The sequence below is a fragment of the Rhinatrema bivittatum genome, chromosome 3 (assembly GCF_901001135.1).
Source record: "Rhinatrema bivittatum chromosome 3, aRhiBiv1.1, whole genome shotgun sequence".
NCBI lineage: Eukaryota > Metazoa > Chordata > Amphibia > Gymnophiona > Rhinatrematidae > Rhinatrema > Rhinatrema bivittatum.
Genome location: NC_042617.1, coordinates 191,185,511 through 191,206,869, shown reverse-complemented (window position 1 = coordinate 191,206,869; position 21,359 = coordinate 191,185,511). Strand labels below are relative to the sequence as shown.

General features: G+C 46.0%; 1 protein-coding gene across 1 annotated transcript in view; it reads right to left on the bottom strand.

The window, feature by feature from the left end:
• The window catches only part of ADGB (androglobin), a 790,434-nt gene that overhangs the window by 377,218 nt on the left and 391,857 nt on the right, over window positions 1-21,359 (bottom strand). Inside the window, exon 14 of the mRNA XM_029594040.1 lies at window positions 11,729-11,783. Coding sequence (XP_029449900.1) covers window positions 11,729-11,783 — 55 coding nt within the window. The remainder of the gene's footprint in view (window positions 1-11,728; window positions 11,784-21,359) is intronic.

Sequence of the window (21,359 nt, the reverse complement as noted above, 5' to 3'; positions counted from 1 at the left end):
TGTGGATGCGATTGCGGCCTTCAACCATCGAGCAATAGTCGCCTTGGATGCCTGAATACCCTTCTTGGGACCATTCCACAAAACGAACAAGTGATCCGATCTTCAAAACTCATTAGTCACCTCCAAATACCTGAGGAGTACCCGACAGACATCCAAACGCTTCAAGTCCCGACCTTGAGTAGACCTAAGCTCCTCCTCCGAAAAGGAAGGCAATTCCACCGTCTGATTAACATGAAAGGCTGAAACCACCTTTGGCAAGAAGGAAGGCACTGTGCGCAAGGAGACTCCCGACACCGAAATCCGCAGGAACGGTTCCCTACAAGAAAGAGCCTGCAGTTCCGAAACACGACGCGCTGACGAAATGGCCACTAGGAACACCGTCTTGAGAGTTAAATCCTTCAATGAGGACGTCTTAATGGGCTCAAACAGTACTGTGCAGAGACCACGGAGTACCAGGTTCAAGTTCCAGGAAGGACAGGGCACCCGCACCGGAGGGCACAAGTTCCTAACTCCACGCAAAAAACGAGCAACATCCGGGTGACTTGCAAGGAAGAACCCTTCAATCTTACCTCTCAAGCAACCCAGAGCCGTTACCTGAACTCTAAGCGAACTATAGGCCAAACTTTTCTTCAACCCCTCCTGCAGGAACATAAGGATATGCCCCACTGAAGACTGTCGTGGCGAGATCTTCAAGACACCACACCATGAGTCAAACACCTTCCATACGCGAGCATAAGTAAGCATGGTCGAAGATCTACGCGCCCGAAGAAGAGTGGCCGGATAACCTTTTTTTCTCAACTGCCTCCACTCATAAGCCAAGCCGCCAGACTACAGCGATCCGCCAGATCGAAAAATACCAGACCCTGTCGAAGGAGATTCGGAAGATGAACTAATCATAGTGGCCCGTCCATTGCCAGATTGACAAGATCCGCGAACCACGGATGATGCAGCCACTCCGGAGGCACGAGAATCACTAGCCCCCGATGGGATCAAATCGGGCACCCAAGAACTCCAACTGTTGGGTCGGTTCCAGCCGGCTCTTCGCGAAGTTGACTACCCAACCTAACGACTGCAGTTGCTGTACCACCAGCAGAACCGCCCATTTGCTCAATGCTTCTGACTTCGCCCAGATGAGCCAATTGTCGAGATAGGGATGGACCAGTATTCCTTGACATCGTAGGAAAGCTGCTACGACCACGAGAACCTTGGTGAACACTCTCGGAGCAGTCGCTAATCCGAACGGGAGGGCACAAAACTGGTAATGGTTCCCTAACACCTTGAACCTCAGGTACCTCTGATGACGCTCCTGGATTCCTATGTGAAGATACGCCTCGGTCAGGTCCAAAGAAGCCAAAAATTCTCCCTTGTGGACGGCCGCAATAACAGACTGTAGCGTCTCCATGCGAAAACGAGGAACGCACAAAGCCTTGTTTATGCGCTTTAAATCCAAGATCGGCCTGAACGTACCCTCCTTCTTTGGAACCATGAAGTATATGGAGTACCGGCCAGTCTTGCGCTCGGCCGGGGGAACCAGCAATACCACCCCCAGTGTCCGCAATCGGTCCAAAGTTTGGGCGATAACCCGCTGCTTTTCCGGAGGACCACATGGCGATATCATAAAAAGATCCTGGAGGGGACGAGCAAAATCCAACTCGTAACCATGCCAGATGACATCGAGAACCCATTGATCTGAAGTTATTTTGACCCATTCCTCCCAAAACCGGGACAGCCGACCCCCGATGCAAGGAAGAGAGGAATGGGTCTGCGCACCTTCTTTGCGAAGTCTTGTTGGGGGCAAAACCTTGCGAGGGTCCCGAACGCTGAGGCCGCCTGCTGCGAAAGGAAGGAGTCCAGGATTGGGACCTTGTCGCCTGCTGTCTTTGGGAAAAGGAACCACCCCTCCCCATGCGGAACCGCTGCTGACCCCGAAAACGAACTCTGGAATTCCCGAAGGACCGAGTCTGACGGTGCTTATCCTCGGGCAACTTATACACTTTATTATCCCCTAGGTCCTTAATGAGCTGATCCAACTCGTCCCCAAACAAAAACTTACCCTTGAAGGGGAAAGAACCCAAACATGCCTTAGAGGAGGTATCTGCCGACCAGCGACGGAGCCAAGGTCCGCAGCAAGTCATACAAAGCGTCCGCTGTATAGGCGACTGCAGCCTCCATGCAGTTGGCCTGCTCCGCCTCGCCAGGAGGAAGCTCCTGCGTTGTAAGCAATTGCTGGACCCAGCGCAAATTGGCCCTCTGCATGAGGCTGCTACAAGCCGCTGCCCGGACCCCTAAAGCCGCAACCTCAAAGATGCGCTTCAATAAGATCTCCAACTTCCGATCTTGAAGATCCTTCAACGCAATCCCTCCCGTGACGGGAATGGTAGTGTGTTTGACCACGGCCGTGACCGCCGAATCTACTGAAGGGTTCTTGAGAAGATCCAAGGTTTCCGCCGGCAGGGGATACAGCTTGTCCATAGCCCTGCTAACTCGCAAAGAGGCTTCTGGAAGGTCCCATTCCTTAGACACAATCTGAAAAACTTTGGGATGGAATGGAAAAGTTTGCGGGGGGGCCTGCAGGCCCGCCATAGCCACATCCCCCGTGGACATGTCAGCTTCCTGATGTGGGGCCGCGATTTCCATCTCCTTCAAGACATGAAGGATTAAAAAGCTTAACTCGTCCTTACCAAACAATCTGAGCACCTGGGGGTCATCTCCTTCCACCGCCCCCTGCCCGTCAGTAACATGCAACCCGGGCGCCCCCGGGGAGTCCGGAGTGAGGTCCGGTGCCTCCGGACTCCGATACCCCCTTGCGGACGAGGGCTGCGAGCCCCAGCCTTCCCCATATCTAAACTTGCCTTGGGGATCTTTGGTGGAGGGAGACCTTCCACCTCCATACCAGCTTCTGCCTCTAAAAAGGCTTTGTGCATTAACATCACAAACCGTGGAGAAAAAGGAACCACTGACCTTTTTAGACTGTCCCCCGCGGGCCGGGAGGGAGGGGGGGGCCGATGCACCTCTGAATCGGGCGTGCTCTGTGGCGTTAAGGCAGGTGGTGAAGGAGGAGGGGAGATTTCCTTCTCCGACGCCGATGCCCCTGTCTACCGCGTGGCCAAGATGGCCGCCGCCCCCCTGTCTATGGGAGGCGGGGCCGAAGCTCGGGAACCCTGCACTTGCTTTTGCTGCGCTGAGAAGGGGAGAGAGGATCTGCTGCGGGCAGCGCTCGGCCCCCGAGAGAGTCCCTTGCCCCCGGGAAGACATCGGGTGCAGAGACACTCTCGGGAGAGTCGTGCCTCTGCCCCCCCACAGGCCGTGCAGGCCGAAGATCGCGGCATCTGGGGACAGGCCGGCAGCAGGAAAAAGCGCAACAAAACAAGCAGGCAGCAGGAAAAAAAAAAACGCGCCAAAACAAAACAAGCAGCAATCGCGCGCCGGGTGAACTAGCCACCCCCTCCGGAGTCCTCAGTAGAAAACTCGACAGGCCGGGGCTGTAACTGCGAGGACACTGCCTGTCCCCAACAGGGCTTAAGTGCCTTTATCTCTTTCTTTTTTTTTTTTTTTAAGAGAGAAAACCAAATTCAAGCTCCCTTCAGAGCTCGAAACCCTGGAATCATGGGGGGAGGGTGACCGGCCCACCGGTAAGCTCTCCCCCAAGCTACTGGGACACACTAGCTCCAGGTAAGTCAGGGGGCAATGCCCTCTCTGCCTGCCAACTCACCTGCCTGCACGCTGCGCCGCGAACACTACACAAACACATTAAACATACAAAAACTTGGGGTGAAAAAGGAGGGTACAGGGCAGAGTTAAGATGGCCGCCGGGTAGCAGCGCGTTTCAACTGCTCCTGCTTGTTTCTCTAAACTGTTACTTTGTTGCTCATTGGAATGCCCCCGAAACGCAAAGGGAAGGTGAGGGTCTTCCCCTCAACACCCTCACTCCCAGCCGGACAGCGTACCATTCTTGAAACGGCGCAACTTTACCCCAAAGGAGAGACGCTGATCCCTGCTGACGAGAACGCGAAGGAAGCCGCTGCCTCGTCTGGGGAAACATCGCTCAGCCCTCCGGAGTTAAGGGTTCCACAGGCAATTTGGTCCTCATTGCCGTCTGTGGCTGTGTTGGGGTCCTCGAGCAGATTGCGCCCGGAGGACACCATGGAGGGAGCAGCTTCGATGGAGGAGGCGGAGAGAATGACATCGGGGCAAGGCGGTGACACTGCCTGGAGAGAGGCTGGAGCACAGGGGATAGAGGAAGTTGGACGTGGTAAGACAAATTTGATTTCTGTTTTAACAATGGACACTTCTAAAACCGCTGGTGCTCAAGGGCTTCAATCCAAGATAGTGCCCCCGTTGAAGCCGCCTGTGATAACTTTGGATACAATTTGGGAGCTTATGGCTCAACAAAATGTGGCGCTCCAAACCTGTATGACACAGATTTCCCAAATTTCCTCCAGGATGGACTTAGTGACTCAAGACCACGATAAGAAAATTAATGAACATGGGGAAAAAATTCAGGTGCTGGAAAATCAGATAAAAAAGTGTCAAGCTGTGCAATCTACAACTATTGCAGACTGTAATACGCTTAACAGGAAAATAGAAATGCTGGAGAATCGCTTTAGAAGATTCAATTTAAGACTTTTAAATTTTCCTAAAATTATAGGAGAATTGCCAAGAGTCACTCTGCGGAGGTATTTTGTAGAGATCCTACAAATACCCTTGGAAGATATACCGGCATTGAACAAAGTTTATTTTCTACCTTTTCGGCAAATAAGAGATAACAGGATAAACAATCAGCTGGATATGGCTAACCTGACAAACTTCCTAGAATCATCGGCTACAGAGATCGTGGAACGAGCCACTTTATTAGTCTCATTTATTTATGAGAAAGATATCGGGACAATAATGAGAAGTTACTTTCAAAATATGGAGACCCATTTTATGGGGCAATTTGTCCAGATCTTTCCGGATCTGGCTAAAGCCACGCAGGAAAGGTTTCTTGGTATTAAGGCAGGAAACTAGAGCTCTAGGAGCGACTTTTCAGCTCAGATACCCATGCAGATGCATTGTTAAATTAAATAATATTACGTATGTCTATTACCTGCCCGAACATCTTAAGGCATGGCTTAGCTCCCAAACAGGTCGATACAGTAACGTTGAGTTAAAGATTCCCGGTCTGTAACGTGCTGGGAGCGCACAATACAGACGAGTAAGGCCATCCAGCGATACAGTCTCCAGTTTCACGCGTCCTTAGCGCTTCCTAAACCCTTTCCTAAACCCTTTCCGCACCCAGCATGTAAATGAACGAAAAAGCTGTATAATGAAGGAATTAGCTATTCCCCTGCGATACTGTAACGGGCGCTGATATTATCTCCTCCGTAACCCGCTGTTCTGCCGCGGCCTTAACCTGCTAGTTTACCGCCTCCCCCTAGTAGGAGTTAGTGTAGTGTAGTGTAGTGTAAAAACATTGCTTACCCGCCCTGGTCCCGTCCGGTCTCCTGCAGCCCCGTCCGGTCCCCTCCTCCTGAAGCAAAAAAAAAACAAACGAAAAAGTAGCAAGGCTCGGGCCTGCTATGGTAAGTGTAAAAAGTGTTAAAAACAAAAAACCTGTGTGCTATATAAAAAAATAAAACAATTTTAAATACCTGTCGGAGGGCCGTGGGTCCAGGCGGCCGGTGGGCGGCGGGCAGCCATCAGCGGCATCCGGTAGTCCCTTCTCCCTTCCTCCCTCCCTCCCCTGCCTGGATGAGCGCCAAAATCGCACGGGCGGGTCGGCAGCGGGGGGGGGCGGCAGCGGGGGGCGGCAGCAGGATCCGGGAGCGGCGGGTAGGCAGCAGCGGGGTCCGGGGGGGCAGCGGCAGCAGGATCCAGGGGCGGCAGCGAGATCCGGGGAGCAAGTAGCGGCAGCGTGTTCGATCGGGCAGGCAGGTAGGTGGCAAAATAAAGATGGCCGCCTGCACGGGAAAATCGTGCAATTGGCCGCTGAAGACGTGACGTCACGACGTTTGGCGTCACGGGGTGTGACGTCACGGGGTGTGACGTCACGTCTTCAGCGGCCAATTGCACAATTTTCCCGTGCAGGCGGCCATCTTTATTTTGCCACCTACCTGCCTGCCCGATCGAACACGCTGCCGCTACTCGCTCCCCGGATCTCGCTGCCACCCCTGGATCCTGCTGCCGCTGCCCCCCCGGACCCCGCTGCCGCTGCCCCCCCGGACCCCGCTGCTGCCTACCCGCCGCTCCCGGATCCTGCTGCCGCCCCCCCCCCCCCCCCCCCCCCCCGCTCGTGCGATTTTGGCACTCATCCAGGCAGGGGAGGGAGGGAGGAAGGGAGAAGGGACTACCGGATGCCGCTGATGGCTGCCCGCCGCCCACCGGCCGCCTGGACCCACGGCTCCTCCGACAGGTATTTTAAATTGTTTTATTTTTTTATATAACACACAGGTTTTTTGTTTTTTACACTTTTTACACTTTTTTACACTTCCTGGTGCCTGTCATTTCAAATGTCATTTGAAATGACAGGTACCAGCGCACCCAGGTTACTGTATAGGCGCTGTTACAGCGCCTATACAGTAAAATGGGTTGCGCGGGCATAACCCTTCCCTAACGCTTCACAGCCGCGGCATGCATTTGCATGCGATTAGAAGAGAGAATCAGGCGTTAGGTCAGGAGAACTGTGCATGCGGGGAGGAAGGGTGCGCCTGACACTGCCGCACTGTTTTTACCGCGGCCTTATTGTATCGAGCCGATAGTAGGGTGATAGATACCTTATCACCCATGATTAGTCCGATTACTTAACTGAATTTAAGATGGGAAAGTAAATACCCGGCTAAAGGCTAGTTTCTTTTTATGGATGATGATGTTAAGGCTTCCCAATTGTTTGTACTCCACCCCTCTTTATTTTGTGGGCTAAATTTTGATTGGAATTTCCTATGTTTAAAGATGTTTAAAAAATGTTTTTCTTTATTACTGAACAAAGAATGTAATGCTTTGTAAGTTTTTGAAATTGAATAAATAAAAAATTTTAAAAAAACAAAACATACAAACACTTTTTTTTTTTTTTTTAAAGAATCTCCAATAAAGGAGAAACCAGTTGATCTAGCCAGCACACCCAATTAAATTGATTAAAACTGGGGATTCCCAGACCACAAACCTAACCAGAACAGGACCACAGGTTATGCCTCTCAATCTGCTGGAATCAGAGAAAATACTGAGGGATTGCAGGTGGCACACCAGTATATCTAGGGGGTGCTTTTCAGCTTTTCTCTGACTCCATCTGCTGGAGGGGAGGCATAGTGGCAGTTGGTGGATTTCTTCTCCAGGAACTTTTCCAGTCCTTTTTTGGACCCAGCTACATTAACTGCCTTGGCCACATCCTCTGGCAACAGGTTCGGGAGCTTGATTGTGCGCTGGGTGAAGAGGAATTTTCTCCGATTTGTTTTGAATGTGCTACTTGCTCACTTCATGGAGTGCTCCCTAGTCCTTCTATTATCTGAAGGAGTGGATTACAGATTCGCGTTTGCCCATTCTAGACCTCTCATGATTTTGTGGACCTTTGTCGTGTCCCCCCTCAGCCGTCTCTTCTCCGGGCTGGACAGTCCTAGCCTCTTTGGCCTTCCCTCGTAGGGGAGCTGTTCCATCGCCTTTATCGTTTTGGTTGCCCTTCTCTGTGCCTTCTCCAGTGCGGCTGTGTCCTTTTTGGGATGTGGCGACCAGAGTTGTGCACGGTGCTCGGGGTGTGGTCTCTCCATGGAGCAACACAGAGGCATTAATGATATTTTCCATTTTATCCACCATTCCCTTCCTAATAATTCCTAACATCCTGTTTGCTTTATTGACTGCCATAGCACACTGTGCTGACAATTTCAATGGGGGTGCTTGGCGACAAATGAGTCGGCTTTGTTTAGTATAACATAGATTTTGGAAATCTATGTACATAATCTATGTATATAAGTTACCTGATATTCCATATCTTTAGTCTCATACATATCTCTTTTTAGGCATATAGACATTTATTCTTTTAACAGCTTTATATGTACCAGTTTTTAAGTTACTTGTCAACTGTATTTTAAGCGCAGTTTCTCGTTCCCATGTTACTTGTCAAGCGCACCTTATGCGCAGTTTCTCGTTTATTGTAAACCGATGTGATATCTCTGATGAATGTCGGTATATAAAACCATTAAATAAATAAATAAATAAATAAATAAATAAATAAATAAATAACCCAGCAGTCTGGACTGATCCTGGTACGTACAGGGAACTTAGAATTTTTCAAAAAGGGGTGGGCGTGGGTGTGGTGTGGGCGGGACATGGGTGTTTTGGGGCATGATGCTGAGATGTGTACATAAATACTTATGCATTCCACTGCCCACTGAGGCCCCCTGCCACGTAACTTTACTTCTGCTAAGGATGCTGTGCAAGTTATAAAAAATACTAGGCAGATCTGCGGATTTTTAAGGGTCGGGGTCAAATGGGGAGAGTGAAGGCTATGAAAACAGAGGGGGGATGGAGGAGGACCTATCTCTTAACTGGATGAACTGAGGTTGAACTGGTAAAACTGGAAATGGTATCAGCGCACACCCCTTTAAAAACACCCTGATAATTATTATGTCAAAGTATCCAAGTCCTCAACACTGATGGAACCCATATACCATTGAAGACTAATAATTTTAAGGAAACAGATTAAGCAGAAGTACTAGTTAATATGGAAAGGTTACATAATAAAAAAAGAAAATCCCTGCCTTTTTTTTTTCTTTTATATATTTCTTAATGATAATGTCATTGTAATTTTCCTCTTTCAAGATTTACTTGAATGTATAACATAAAAAATGCAATAAAAAAACAAAAAAAACCATTCCCTGATTTATGTGGTAGAAGTGGCTTTTATGTGCATAAGAACAAGCTATACTGGGTCATACCAAGGGTCCATCAAGCCCAGCATCCTGTTTCCAACAGTGGCCAATCCAGGCCATAAGAACCTGGCAAGTACCCAAAAACTAAGTCTATTCCATGTTACCATTGCTAGTAATAGCGATGGTTATTATCTAAGTCAACTTAATTAATAGCAGGTAATGGACTTCCCACCTCGGCCAGCCAGGAGAGACCCCGTTTGTCAGAGCTGGCACCAACTCCCCACCAGCAAGGAGTGACCCCGTTCATCAGCACTGGCGAGGATCCCACCTCCACCAGCGAGGAGAGATAGTGTCCATCAGTGCTGGCAGAGTTCCAGCCAGTGAAAAGAGACAGCGATGCGGCAGTGGCACTCGCCGGAGCCCAGCCAGCAGCGCCAAAAAATACAAAAAAAAGGTTGCAGCAATGGCATCTGCCTGAGCTCAGGTCGTCAGAGCTGAAAACAGAAGAAAAATGCCATGAGGGAGGCACCCACCGGAGCTAAGGCTAGTGGGACGAGAAAAGAAGCAGCAGTGGCACCTGCTGGCACTGAGGCTGGCAGGCCAAAAATGAAGACAAAAAGATGTGGCAAGTGTAGGCCAGCCAGACCAAAGAAGGAGAAGGGAGATGCAGCAGCGACACTCGCTGGAGGAGAAGAAAAGAGGGTCGCTGCTTCAACCTAGGCCAGAGGGACTGAAGAGTGAGCAGAGTTACAGTTGTGTGTTTGGAAGGGTGCTTTTGTGTTTGCATGTGAGACAGAGATTGGTAGCCTGCTTGAGTGTGTGCCTGTGAGAGAGGCAGAAAGATTGGAAGTCTGCTTGTATGTGTGTGCCTGAGCGAGCGAGAGAGAGAGAATGGGAGCCTGCTTGTGTGTGTGTGACTGAGAGAGAATGGGAGCCTGCTTGTGTGTGTGTGACTGAGAGAGAGAGAGAGAATGGGAGCCTGCTTGTGTGGTGTGCCTGAGAGAGAGAGAGAGAGAGAAAGAATGGGAGGCTGCTTGTGTGTGTTTGACTGAGAGAGAGAGAGAGAATGGGAACCTGCTTGTGTGTGTGTGACTGAGAGACAGAGAGAGATTGGTAGCCTGCTTGTGTGTGCGCCTGTGAGAGAGAAATTGGTAGCCTGCTTGTGTGTGTGCCTGTTGAAAGAGATAGAGAGACTGGGAGCCTGCTTGTGTGTAGGAGAGAGACTGGGAGCCTGCTTGTATATGTGTGCCTGTGAAAGACAGAGATTGGGAGCCTGCTTGTGCATATGTGCCTGTGAAATTGAGAGTTTGGGAGCCTACTTGTGTGTGTGTGCCTATGAAAGAGATTCTATGATCTCAGGCTGACTGGAAATGAAAAGTTTCCAGATATTGGGGGGGGGGGGGGGGAGATTTTTGTTATCCTTATTCGTTTTAGTTATTGGGTGTTTGATATGTCTGCTGTTTTGAAATATTTCATTGATTTGGGGGAAAAGTTTAAAGTTTTTTTTATCCTTATTCTTAATTATTAGGCAGTGTTCTATTTGTCATTTCTTTTGAAATATGTTTTTCATTAGTAGGGTTTCCTCCTTGTTATGATTGATTTATATTTCTTGATTTTGTTTTATGAGGAATAGTGAGATTTCTGTTTTTGACTTATTGCACTGCATTTGAGTTTGGCTTTTAGTGGTTTCCAGTCCAATTTTTTGGCTGCATCTTACTATTTATACTTACTTATGGCCTGCATTTGTGATTGAGGTTAGGTGGTTTGATGGCTGGGAAAATGTCTTGTACCTGTTCAGGTGGAGGTTTTTCTGATTTTGGTAGAGGCTGGGGATTCATGATTGAAGGGGCTACTTGGGTACTAAAAACGATGGCACTTAAGCCTGCTGAATACTGAAATGGCTGCAGCAAGTTTTAGAAATTTGATTGATGTGTTGAGGACCAGCTCTGCCACTCCCATCCCATCCCACCCTGCTCCACCCCACCCCATCCTCCAGCTCTTGTTGAACTCAATAATTTGTAATGTGGCCCAGCACAAAAACTTTGCCCACCCCTGGCCTAGAGGGAATTTGGTGCAGAAGCTACTCTAAGGAAGGGAAAGAATGGTATTGATGGAAAACTGTGGCCAGCTAGGAGGGTCTTATACTCTCTATGCTGTAGTATACAGAAGGTAGGGAAAAAGATTATCAGGATTAAGTCTGCACATGGTCATGCTCTGCTTGGTAGTGGGAGAAGTACAGCTAGGCAAAATGAAAATGCATGAAGGTCCTTTTCTACTAAAATCTACAATGTCACTATAGCACTATGGCAAACAAAAGGATGGTGGCTGTATGGAATGCAGTCGGGAATCCAAGGGCTCAACCCACGGAGCCCCTGGACCGTTATTGGTGAAGTTCCTATCACCCTCTGTCTTCTCATGTGCTCTGACTCCTGGCGGCAGGCGCCCTCTGGGATGCCTCAGAGGACTGTACCAATCCTGCGCCAGGCCAAGGGTCCACATTCAGCGCAACACCTTGGTAGCAATACACAGATTCTAGGCAACCAAAAGTAAATTACCTGCCTGCCTTAAAAAAGCAAGAACATAAAAATAACTCTGTATAAACTCTATATAAACACAGCAACAAAAAGATTAAAGCTTAGCCAAAGTTGCAGAAAACAATTCAGTCAAATCTCTGTGAATAAAAAAAATACATGGCAAAATGGTTGGTAAGAATGGAGGGAATTTTAATTCTGAAATTAAAATCATGAATTATAAAGAAAAAAATATGATATTAACTTTCTAGGTTCAAAACTAAAGTTGTTTTCTGTAGATTGCACATGCATTTTTCATCAATGATCTTTAATTTGTACATTCAATATTTAATTGAAATCAGTATCAACACATTCTCTTACCTCTACTGCCTCTACTATATCGATGAGGACGTAGACTTTCAATATCAGAGTCTGTCTGTACATAGAAAACATACAGAATATTAGCATATTGTAATGAACAATATAAATTTGTTTACAAACAAAAGTTACCAAGAATGTAATATTTAGTTCTATTAGTCATATCATAGGCTGATACAATAAGATGTGCTTTATAATGGGCACTCATATTGAGTGCCTGTTTTCCTAATGCACACACCATCACGTCTCCTGGGTGCAAGATGCAATATTTAAATGAGCTGTTGCATTAAAATGGATGTGCTAGGGAAGCATTGTGCATCACTAGTGCTCAAATGCATTTGGCACCTGTTTTATCCTGCTTCAGATCGATTTTGCCCAATATGCAAGCACAATATACACGCACAATAGCAAGTGGCTAAATCGGCCTGGAGTGTGTCTATTGTGCGTGTATATTGTGTGTCCAGAACTTTTTTTTTTCATCAAGCCATTGCATATACTTTTATTCTTAAACACTGCAAGCAGTACTTTTAAGTATCACAATGATACTATTAGGAGGAATAGCAGAGGACAATAATGTTTCAATGCCCCACAGCCCTTGACTCGCTGATTGACTTATCGCCAGCCCTGTGGTTGGAGTTAAATTTGCTACATTAAAAACTGTGCGTTGGGTGCCCAGCGATTTTCTACATCAGGGTATAATAGCTAATAGCCTCAAGTACATGGAATTTACATGTGATGAGCACTATCGGCTATGCGTTTGTTTGGGTGCTCATATTCAACGCACTAATCTTATTACGTCGGGTGCTAGTCTAGCGCATCCAAAACGGGCGTCCAACTGCACATAAACCTGTGCGCTAGATGGTGCACACCTTAATGCATCAGCCCATTAGTCCTGGAATTTTGGTAGGTTGCCATACATTGTAAATCACCACAAAAATAATATCCATTTTAGCACATGAGCTTTTGAGACAGGGACATATGCAGTCTTGAAAGCTCATTTCCTATGTGCGCATCTCTCAGCCCACCCTGGAATGCTCAAGTCCCGCCCACGCCCCACCCATTTTTTAAAACTTCCAAGATGTGTGTGCGCTCCAGGTGGTGCTCGCTTTTAAAATCTGTTTGGTACATGCGAGTCCAACATATTTGCATATCCCCTAATTAATGTATGCATCAGGATTTAAAATTCACCTTCAAATTTGCCCAAACACAATTACACCTGTGTGGAAATTTTTGAGAAAATGTAGATGTATACTTTTGAAGATCCAAAAGTATGAGCATAAGTTCAAACCCCTCCTCAACACCACTCTCAAGAATGCTTCCACTCAGTCTGAGTAAATTTATATATAAACAGGCAATAAGTGCATATTTGGCAGGCAGTTTTGCAAAAGACCATTTCTGCAGGTAAAATACTTTCTCCCACAGAAAATGCCTTTGAAAATTCCCCTCCCTGGGGGCAATTTTCAAAAGTTCCTACATGGTTGCAAAGTCGGCAGATACATTTCCCAGCAAATTTTGCACCAATTCTGAAAGGGAAAGTATGTGCATAATTTCCTTTCGAAAATTGGCAAGGGTAAAAGTATCCACAGAATTTCACACTTTTTTTTTCTGCAGATATTTCTTGCCTGAAAAATGCATGAAGTTTCTAAAATGCTTGTTGTTGCCTACCTGACCTAACCACCTTGTCTGATACCCCTTTTATGCGCATTGATGATCATGTATGTACTTTAAAACACATAAAGAGTGAGCACTTTTCAAACGCCATTTACCTGGGTAAATGAGCAAATTGCTCTCCCTAAGTGCAATTTACTAAGTTATCCCCATAGACACAGAATGAAAGAAAAGTCATTGTATATCAGGCTTAACAAGGGGGAAAACCCTTTGTAAATCAGGTCCTTAATGTAAGTATATTAAAGAGAAAGGTTGCTCTGCGTTTGCATTTCCGGTATGCTAATTGAGCTCCACCATTCTCTCCCCTGCACTCTCCAACTCTGCCCCCTCTTGCTCTCTGTATGGAAATTGAGCTTTGTCCCACTCTTCAACCTTCCTCCTCTGTTTTGTCCAATCCAATCTCTGCTGCCATATATGGAAATTAAGTTCTACCTCTCTCTCTCGTTGTAAGAACATAAGAACATAAGAAATTGCCATGCTGGGTCAGACCAAGGGTCCATCAAGCCAGCATCCTGTTTCCAACAGAGGCCAAACTAGGCCACAAGAACCTGGCAAGTACCCAAACACTAAGAAGATCCTACGCTACTGATGTAATTAATAGCAGAGGCTATTCCCTAAGTAAACTTGATTAATAGCAGTTAATGGACTTCTCCTCCAAGAACGTAGCCAAACCTTTTTTGAACCCAGCTATGCTAACGGGCGGATTTTCAAAGCCCTGCTCGCGTAAATCCGCCCGGATTTACGCGAGCAGGGCCTTGCGCGCTGGCGCGCCTATTTTCCATAGGCCGCCGGCGCGTGCAGAACCCCGGGACGCGCGTAGGTCCCGGGGTTTTCGGAAGGGGGCGTGTCGGGGGTGGGGCCGAACGATGCGGCGTTTTATGGGCGGGGTGCGGCGTTTCGGGGGCGGGCCCAGGGGCGTGGTTTCGGGCCGGGGCGTTCCGGGGGCATGGCGACGCCCTCCGGAACCGCCCCCGGGTCCGGTCTCGGCGCGCCAGCAGCCTGTTGGCGCACGTGGATTTACGTCTCCCTCCGGGAGGCGTAAATCCATGGATAAAGGTAGAAGGGGGGTTTAGATAGGGCCAGGGGGGTGGGTTAGGTAGAGGAAGGGAGGGGAAGGTGAGGGGAGGGCGAAAGAGAGTTCCTTCCGAGGCCGCTCCGATTTCGGAGCGGCCTCGGAGGGAACGGAGGCAGGCTGCACGGCTCGGCGCGTTCCGGCTGCCCAAAATTGGAAGCCTTGCGTGCGCCGATCCAGGATTTTAGAAGATACGCGCGGCTACGCGCGTATCTTATAAAATCCAGCGTACTTTTGTTTGCGCCTGCTGCGCAAACAAAAGAACGCGATTGCGCAGTTTTTCAAAATCTACCCCTAAATGCACTAACCACATCCTCTGGCAACAAATTCCAGAGCTTTATTGTGCGTTGAGTGAAAAAGAATATTCTCCGATTAGTCTTAAATGTGCTACTTGCTAACTTCATGGAATGTCCCCTAGTCCTTCTATTAGATGAAAGTGTAAATAACCAATTCACATCTACTCGTTCAAGACCTCTCATGATCTTAAAGACCTCAGCTGTCTCTTCTCCAAGCTGAACAGCCCTAACCTCTTCAGCCTTTCTTCATAGGGGAGCTGTTCCATCCCCTTAATCATTTTGGTTGCCTTTCTCGGTACCTTCTCCATTGCAACTATATATTTTTTGAGATGCGGCGACCAGAATTGTACACAGTATTCAAGGTGCGGTCTCACCATGGAGCGATATAGAGGCATTATGACATTTTCCGTTTTATTAACCATTCCCTTCCTAATAATTTCTAACATTCTGTTTGCTTTTTTGACTGCTGCAGCACACTGAGCCGACAATTTTAAAATATTATCCACTATGATGCCTAGATCTTTTTCCTGGGTGGTAGCTCCTAATATGGAACATAACATTGTGTAACTAAAGCAAGGGTTATTTTTAATGTGCACTTGTCCACTTTAAATTTCATCTGTCATTTGGATGCCCAATCTTCCAGTCTTGCAAAGTCCTCCTATAATGTATCACAATCTGCTTGTGATTTAACTACTCTGAATAATTTTGTATCATCCGCAAATTTGATAACCTCACTCAACTTTTTAGTTTTCTTAGAAGCCTCTCATGAAGGACTTTGTCAAACGCCTTCTGAAAATCCAAATACACTACATCTACCGGATCACCTTTATCCACATGTTTATTAACCCCTTCAAAAAAATGAAGCAGATTTGTTAGGCAAGACTTCCCTTGGGTAAATCCATGTTGACTGTGTTCCATTAAATCATGTCTTTCTATATGCTCTACGATTTTGATCTTGAGAATAGTTTCCACTATTTTTCCCGGCACTGAAGTCAGGCTCACTGGTCTATAGTTACCCGGATCGCTCCTGGAGCATTTTTTAAATATTGGGGTTACATTGGCCACCCTCCAGTCTTCAGGTGCAATGGATGATTTTAATGATAGGTTACAAATTTTAACTAATAGATCAGAAATTTCATTTTTTAGTTCCTTCAGTACCCTAGGATGCATACCATCAGGTCCAGGTGATTTGCTACTCTTTAGTTTGTCAATCTGGCCTACTACATCTTCCAGGTTCACAGTGATTTCGTTCAGTTCATCTGACTCATCACCCTTGAAAACCATCTCCGGAACTTGTATCTCCCCAACATCCTCATTAGTAAACACGGAAGCAAATAATTCATTTAGTCTTTCTGCAATGGCTTTATCTTCCCTAAGAGCCCCTTTAACCCCTAGGTCATCTAATGGTCCAACTGACTCTCTCACAGGTTTCTTGCTTCGGATATATTTTAAAACATTTTTATTATGAGTTTTTGCCTCTATGTCCAACTTCATTTCAAATTCTCTCTTCACCTGCCTTATCAATGTTTTACACTTAAGTTGACAATGGTTACGTTTTATCCTATTTCTATGGTTCCATGTAAAGCCCCCTTTCTCGGTTCGGCAGTTCATCGTTTTATGTAAACCGGAGTGATTTGTAATTCTCACAAGAACTTCGGTATATAAAAATAATAAATAAATAAATAAATTTCTTCAGATTGATCCTTCTTGCAATTTTTAAAGGATGTTTTTTGGCTAAAATAGCCTCTTTCACCTCACCTTTTAACCATGACGGTAATCGCTTTGCCTTCCTTTCACCTTTCTTAATGTGTGGAATACATATGGACTGCACCTCTAGGATTGTATTTTTAAACAATGTCCATGCCTGTTGAATACTTTTAACCTTTGCAGCTGCACCTTTCAGTTTTTTTCCAGCTATTTTCCTAATTTTATCAAAGTTTCCCTTTTGAGTTTAGTGTTAGAGCTGCAGATTTACTTATTGTCCCCCTTCCAGTTATTAGTTTAAATTTGATCATGTTATGATCACTGTTGCCAAGTGGCCCTACCACTGTTACATCTCTCACCAAATCCTGCGTTCCACTAAGAATTACATCTAAAATAGCTCCCTCTCTTGTTGGTTCCTGAACCAATTGCTCCATGAAGCAGTCATTTATTACATCCAGGAACTTTATGTCTTTAGCAAGTCCTGATGTTACATTTACCCCGTCAATATTGGGGTAATTGAAATCTGGAACACAACAGAGCACTGCTGCACTTAAACCAATGACATCCAGATAAGAAGTGCAGATATAGGAATTCTATCCCAATAAATTTCAATCCAATTTTTTGAAGCACAAAGATTGTTTATTGTTTGGATACGGCAACTCCACTGACTTATAAAGCAAGCATCTTAAAGGCGTCCCCCGACACGGTCCCGTTTTTCGCCTCGGGCTGCATCGGGAGGGATCATAGGCATTTCAAAAAGCAAGCTGTAAAAGACATGTATACAAATCAGGACAAAGATAATGGACTTAGTGCCGAACAACTTATAATATAACAAAGGTATACGGGTACAACATTCCTGACTGCAGAGTAAGTTCACATATGGCAGGGAGCGCATTCACCCTAGATACAGACAGGTATTTAAACTCAGCAGAAAGGCGCCAAACTCCAGGTGAACAGGTCATGTGGTTCCGGGGGACCAATCAGATCGGTCCCCGTTCCTGAAGCGCACCTAGCAGTCACACAGACATTACACACTTGACATTAATTTTTAGGTGAATAAAAACCACTCTAATTCACGGTTGAGCCCTTTCGGGGTAACTGTGTCTAGAAGAAATATCCATCTTTGTTCTTTTCTGCCCAGCTGGTCAGCGTAGTTACCACCCCGGGGAGACCGGGGGACTACTTCAATCACACAGAAAGAAAGATCTGAAATGGTATGTGAGTGCTGGACCCAATGTTCAACAAGAGGTTCATTTTCCCGGGCATGCCGTATGTTACAGCAGTGCTCAATCATACGGGTCTTCACCATACGAGAGGTTTTTCCCACATACAGTAGAGGGCATGGACACGTGATCACATATATAACACCTTGAGTAGTACAATCAGAGAATGATCTCAAAGGGAAAGTTTTATGGGTTCCCGGATGAATGAATGATGAGAGGGGTGCCGTATGGCAGCACATGGAAAAGTGGCCGCAAGGTTGATGTCCGCGGATGGGGAAGGAATCCCTGGGTGATGTAATCAAATCTGCATGGATAAATCTGTCCCGTACGTTTCTCCCTCTCCGGTAAGTAAACCGGAGGGGTCCCTGAAACAAACGGTGTAAAGAGAGGGACTGCCAGTGCCTACGGATAATACTAGTGATTTGACGACTTAGTACCGAAAAAGGTAGAATACAGTTATTAAACGTGTCACTTGTGCGGGAGTGCGGAAGGAAAAGCAGGTCACGATTAATGAAAAGTGCACGCTTCAAAGAATTCTTGACCACCCTCCGTGGATAGCCCCTGGAAATAAATCTTGTTGTCATTAGATTTGCCTGTTCCAGAAATTCACCCCGGGTAGAACAAAGTCTACGAAGCCTTAAAAATTGGCCCGTGGGGATATTTTTCCTAAGGGCTCAGGGGTGGCAGCTTTGGAAGGACAGCAGAGTGTTTCTATCCGTGTCTTTTCGGTAGATGGTGGTCACGAAATGGCCGTCATCCACCGAGATCAATTGCCACAGTATATGCCATTGAATTATCCATAGGATTTACTCGTGTAAGTATACTTTACTAAAGTAAATGGCTTTTGAAAATTGCTATCATAGTGTGTTACATTTATGCGCATAACTCCTTTGAAAATTTCTTCCGATATGTTTAGAACAGTACTGCAGTCCCTAGTTTTGGGGCATGTAGATTACTGTAGTACATTATGGATTGGCTTACTAGAAAAATTAACAAAAGTGTTTCAATTAGTACAGAACACAGCTGCAAGATTATTACTTGGTTTATCATGACATGAAAATATGACTCTGGTTCTGGCTACCTGTGAAAACCAGATCAAAATTTTGGATGCTGGTAACAATTCACAGCCACTTATATTCTGATTATCCATGTTCTCTAAAACAAAGATTACATTGGTATGTTATGTTCCATCAAGATCATTATGATCTTCAGGAGATTTTTTTCTGCAAGATCCTAATTCACAATGTTGTATGTATGATCTTATGGAACATGCTCTGGATGAGTTGAGAAAAGAAAAGGACAAAAAGGAATTTAAATGACAGATTAAGCTATGCATTTTAGAGAAGTCTTTGGAATTGTTTAAATTATCTGTTTTAATTACTGTTTTATTGCGATAGCTGTTCTTTTATGTTTGTATGATTGTAATCCACACTGAACAGAATTCTTTTGGAAGAGGTGGAATATAAGAATTAAAAAATAAATAATATAATATAATATAATGAAGTACATGTGTATCTTTATCTGTTGATTATATTTTGCTTCACAGCATGGGCAGTAACTGCTGTGTCACTTTTAAAGCATGCAAACTAGGAAAATATTATGGAAACTGGTATGTAGAAGAAATACCAAAAAACTGAAACACAGCTTTCCAACTCTGGTCTAATACAGGAACCCAACTTCCATAAACACTAAGAAGTTACTACAAAGCAAAGTTGCTTATCTGTAACTGGTGTTTTTTATGGGTAGCAGGATTAATAGTCCCAAACGTGAGTAATGTCATGCACTACACCTCTCCCCTCCCAAAACAGGATTTACGATAAATCCCATTTCAGCTGTAACGCATAGCTTTCGCAGGCATTAAATCTTGTGATAGTGTACTTTACGTTATCGCATGCAAAGTTAACCAGCCCTCATTTCCAGGGACAGATTGGCCTATCGGGGGATCGGGCTTCCCCCGGTGGGCCTGTCTAGCTGGTCACGTGGTCTCGACCGCATGGCTCTTCCTCAGCCCAGCCTCCCAGCCACCCCCTGCCTGAGACCAAGCCAGTGGGGGCCGAAGAAATAAAAATCGAGGCCGAAGAAAAGATCAGCCAGCCCGAGCCGAAGAAATAAAAATCGAGGCCGGAGGAGGCTGAAGAAAAGAAGATCAGCCATCCCCCATGGGAGACCAAGCCGGTGGGGGCCGAATAAATTAAGATCGAGGCTGGCGTGGCGGTGGCCGAAGAAAAGAAGATGGGCGCCTCCCAGCCAGCCTCAAGCAGGGGCTGGCTGGGCGACGCCCATCTTCTTTTCTTCAGCCTCCGCCGGCCTCGATTTTAATTTCTTCGGCCCCTCCGATCTTCGGCCCCCGTCGGAGACCAAGTCGGGGGGGCTGAAGAAATTAAAATCGAGGCCGTGGGGAGCCGAAGAAATTAAAATCGAAGCTGGCGGAGGCCGAAGAAGTGAACACTGGTGCTGCTAACTGCCGCTGGGGACCAGCTGTTCAGCTGGGGGCCTTAGATCGGAAGGGTGCTTCTGTGTGTGAGAAAGGAACGGTGCTTCTGTGTGTGTGTGTTGTGCGTGTGTTGTGTGTGTGTGAGAAAGGAATGGTGCTTCTGTGTGTGTGTATGTGTGTGTGAGAAAGGAATGGTGCTTCTGTGTGTGTGTGTGTTTGTGTGTATGTGAGAAAGGAATCTGCCAGTTTAAAAAACAAAATGAAATGTGATAATACATATACTTCAACTTTTGTGCTGGTAGCGCAACTTTTGAAAAGTTGGATGAAAGATGAAATTACTGAATTTTAAGCATCCCTCTTCTGGAAAATATAATTTAGCAAAGTGGGTAGAGACAAATACTAAAGCAAAAAAAAATTAAAATATTTAAAATGTTCATCTCAGCAAAATCACAAATTTAAGATACTGATGCCAGGTGGGGTTTGGTTTTTTTTAAAGCATAATTTAAGCATGAAGACTAGAATAGTTCCAATCTGAAACAGTTTTGCTATTTTTTTTTAAGCCTTTAGAAAATGTATATTTTTAAATGACTAAGACTGGAATCTTCCCATTTAAAAGGGAAGTTGACTAAGGATGTCTTTCAGTTCCATATCTCCCACATGAATAATCATATGACTGATAGTTTGAAGAAAGACACTTGCTTCTTATTTAATGGTTGGGATCATCACTTTCACTTTTAGTAAAAGTGAAAAATGCTGCAAGTCTGAAAGCAAGGTGCTTCTGTGAGAGTGTAATGTGTATGTGAGACAGGGAGGGTGCTTCTGTATGTGTGTGGTGTATATGTGAGTCAGAGAGGCTGCTTGTGTGTATCAATGAGATGGAGCATGCTTTTGGCTGGCTTGTGGCTGTGAGAGAGGGCATGTGTGTGATTGAGCCTGTTTGTAAGTGAGATAGAACATGTGTGTGATTGAGAGCTTGTGTGTAAGTGAAATAGAGAGAGCATGTGTGTAATTGAAATCCTGTGTGTAAGAGGGAGCGAGAGCATTGTGTGATTGAGAGAGACTGGCCAGAGAGGTGACGTGTGTATGTGTGAGACTGATCAGAGCGATGACTGGTATGTGGGTGTGTGTGGGTGTGTGTGTGTGTGTGTGAGAGAGAGAGAGACTGGTTGGGGAGATGATTGGTGTGTGAGAGACAGAAACTGGTCTTGAGGGTATGACTGGTGTGTGTGTGTGTGTG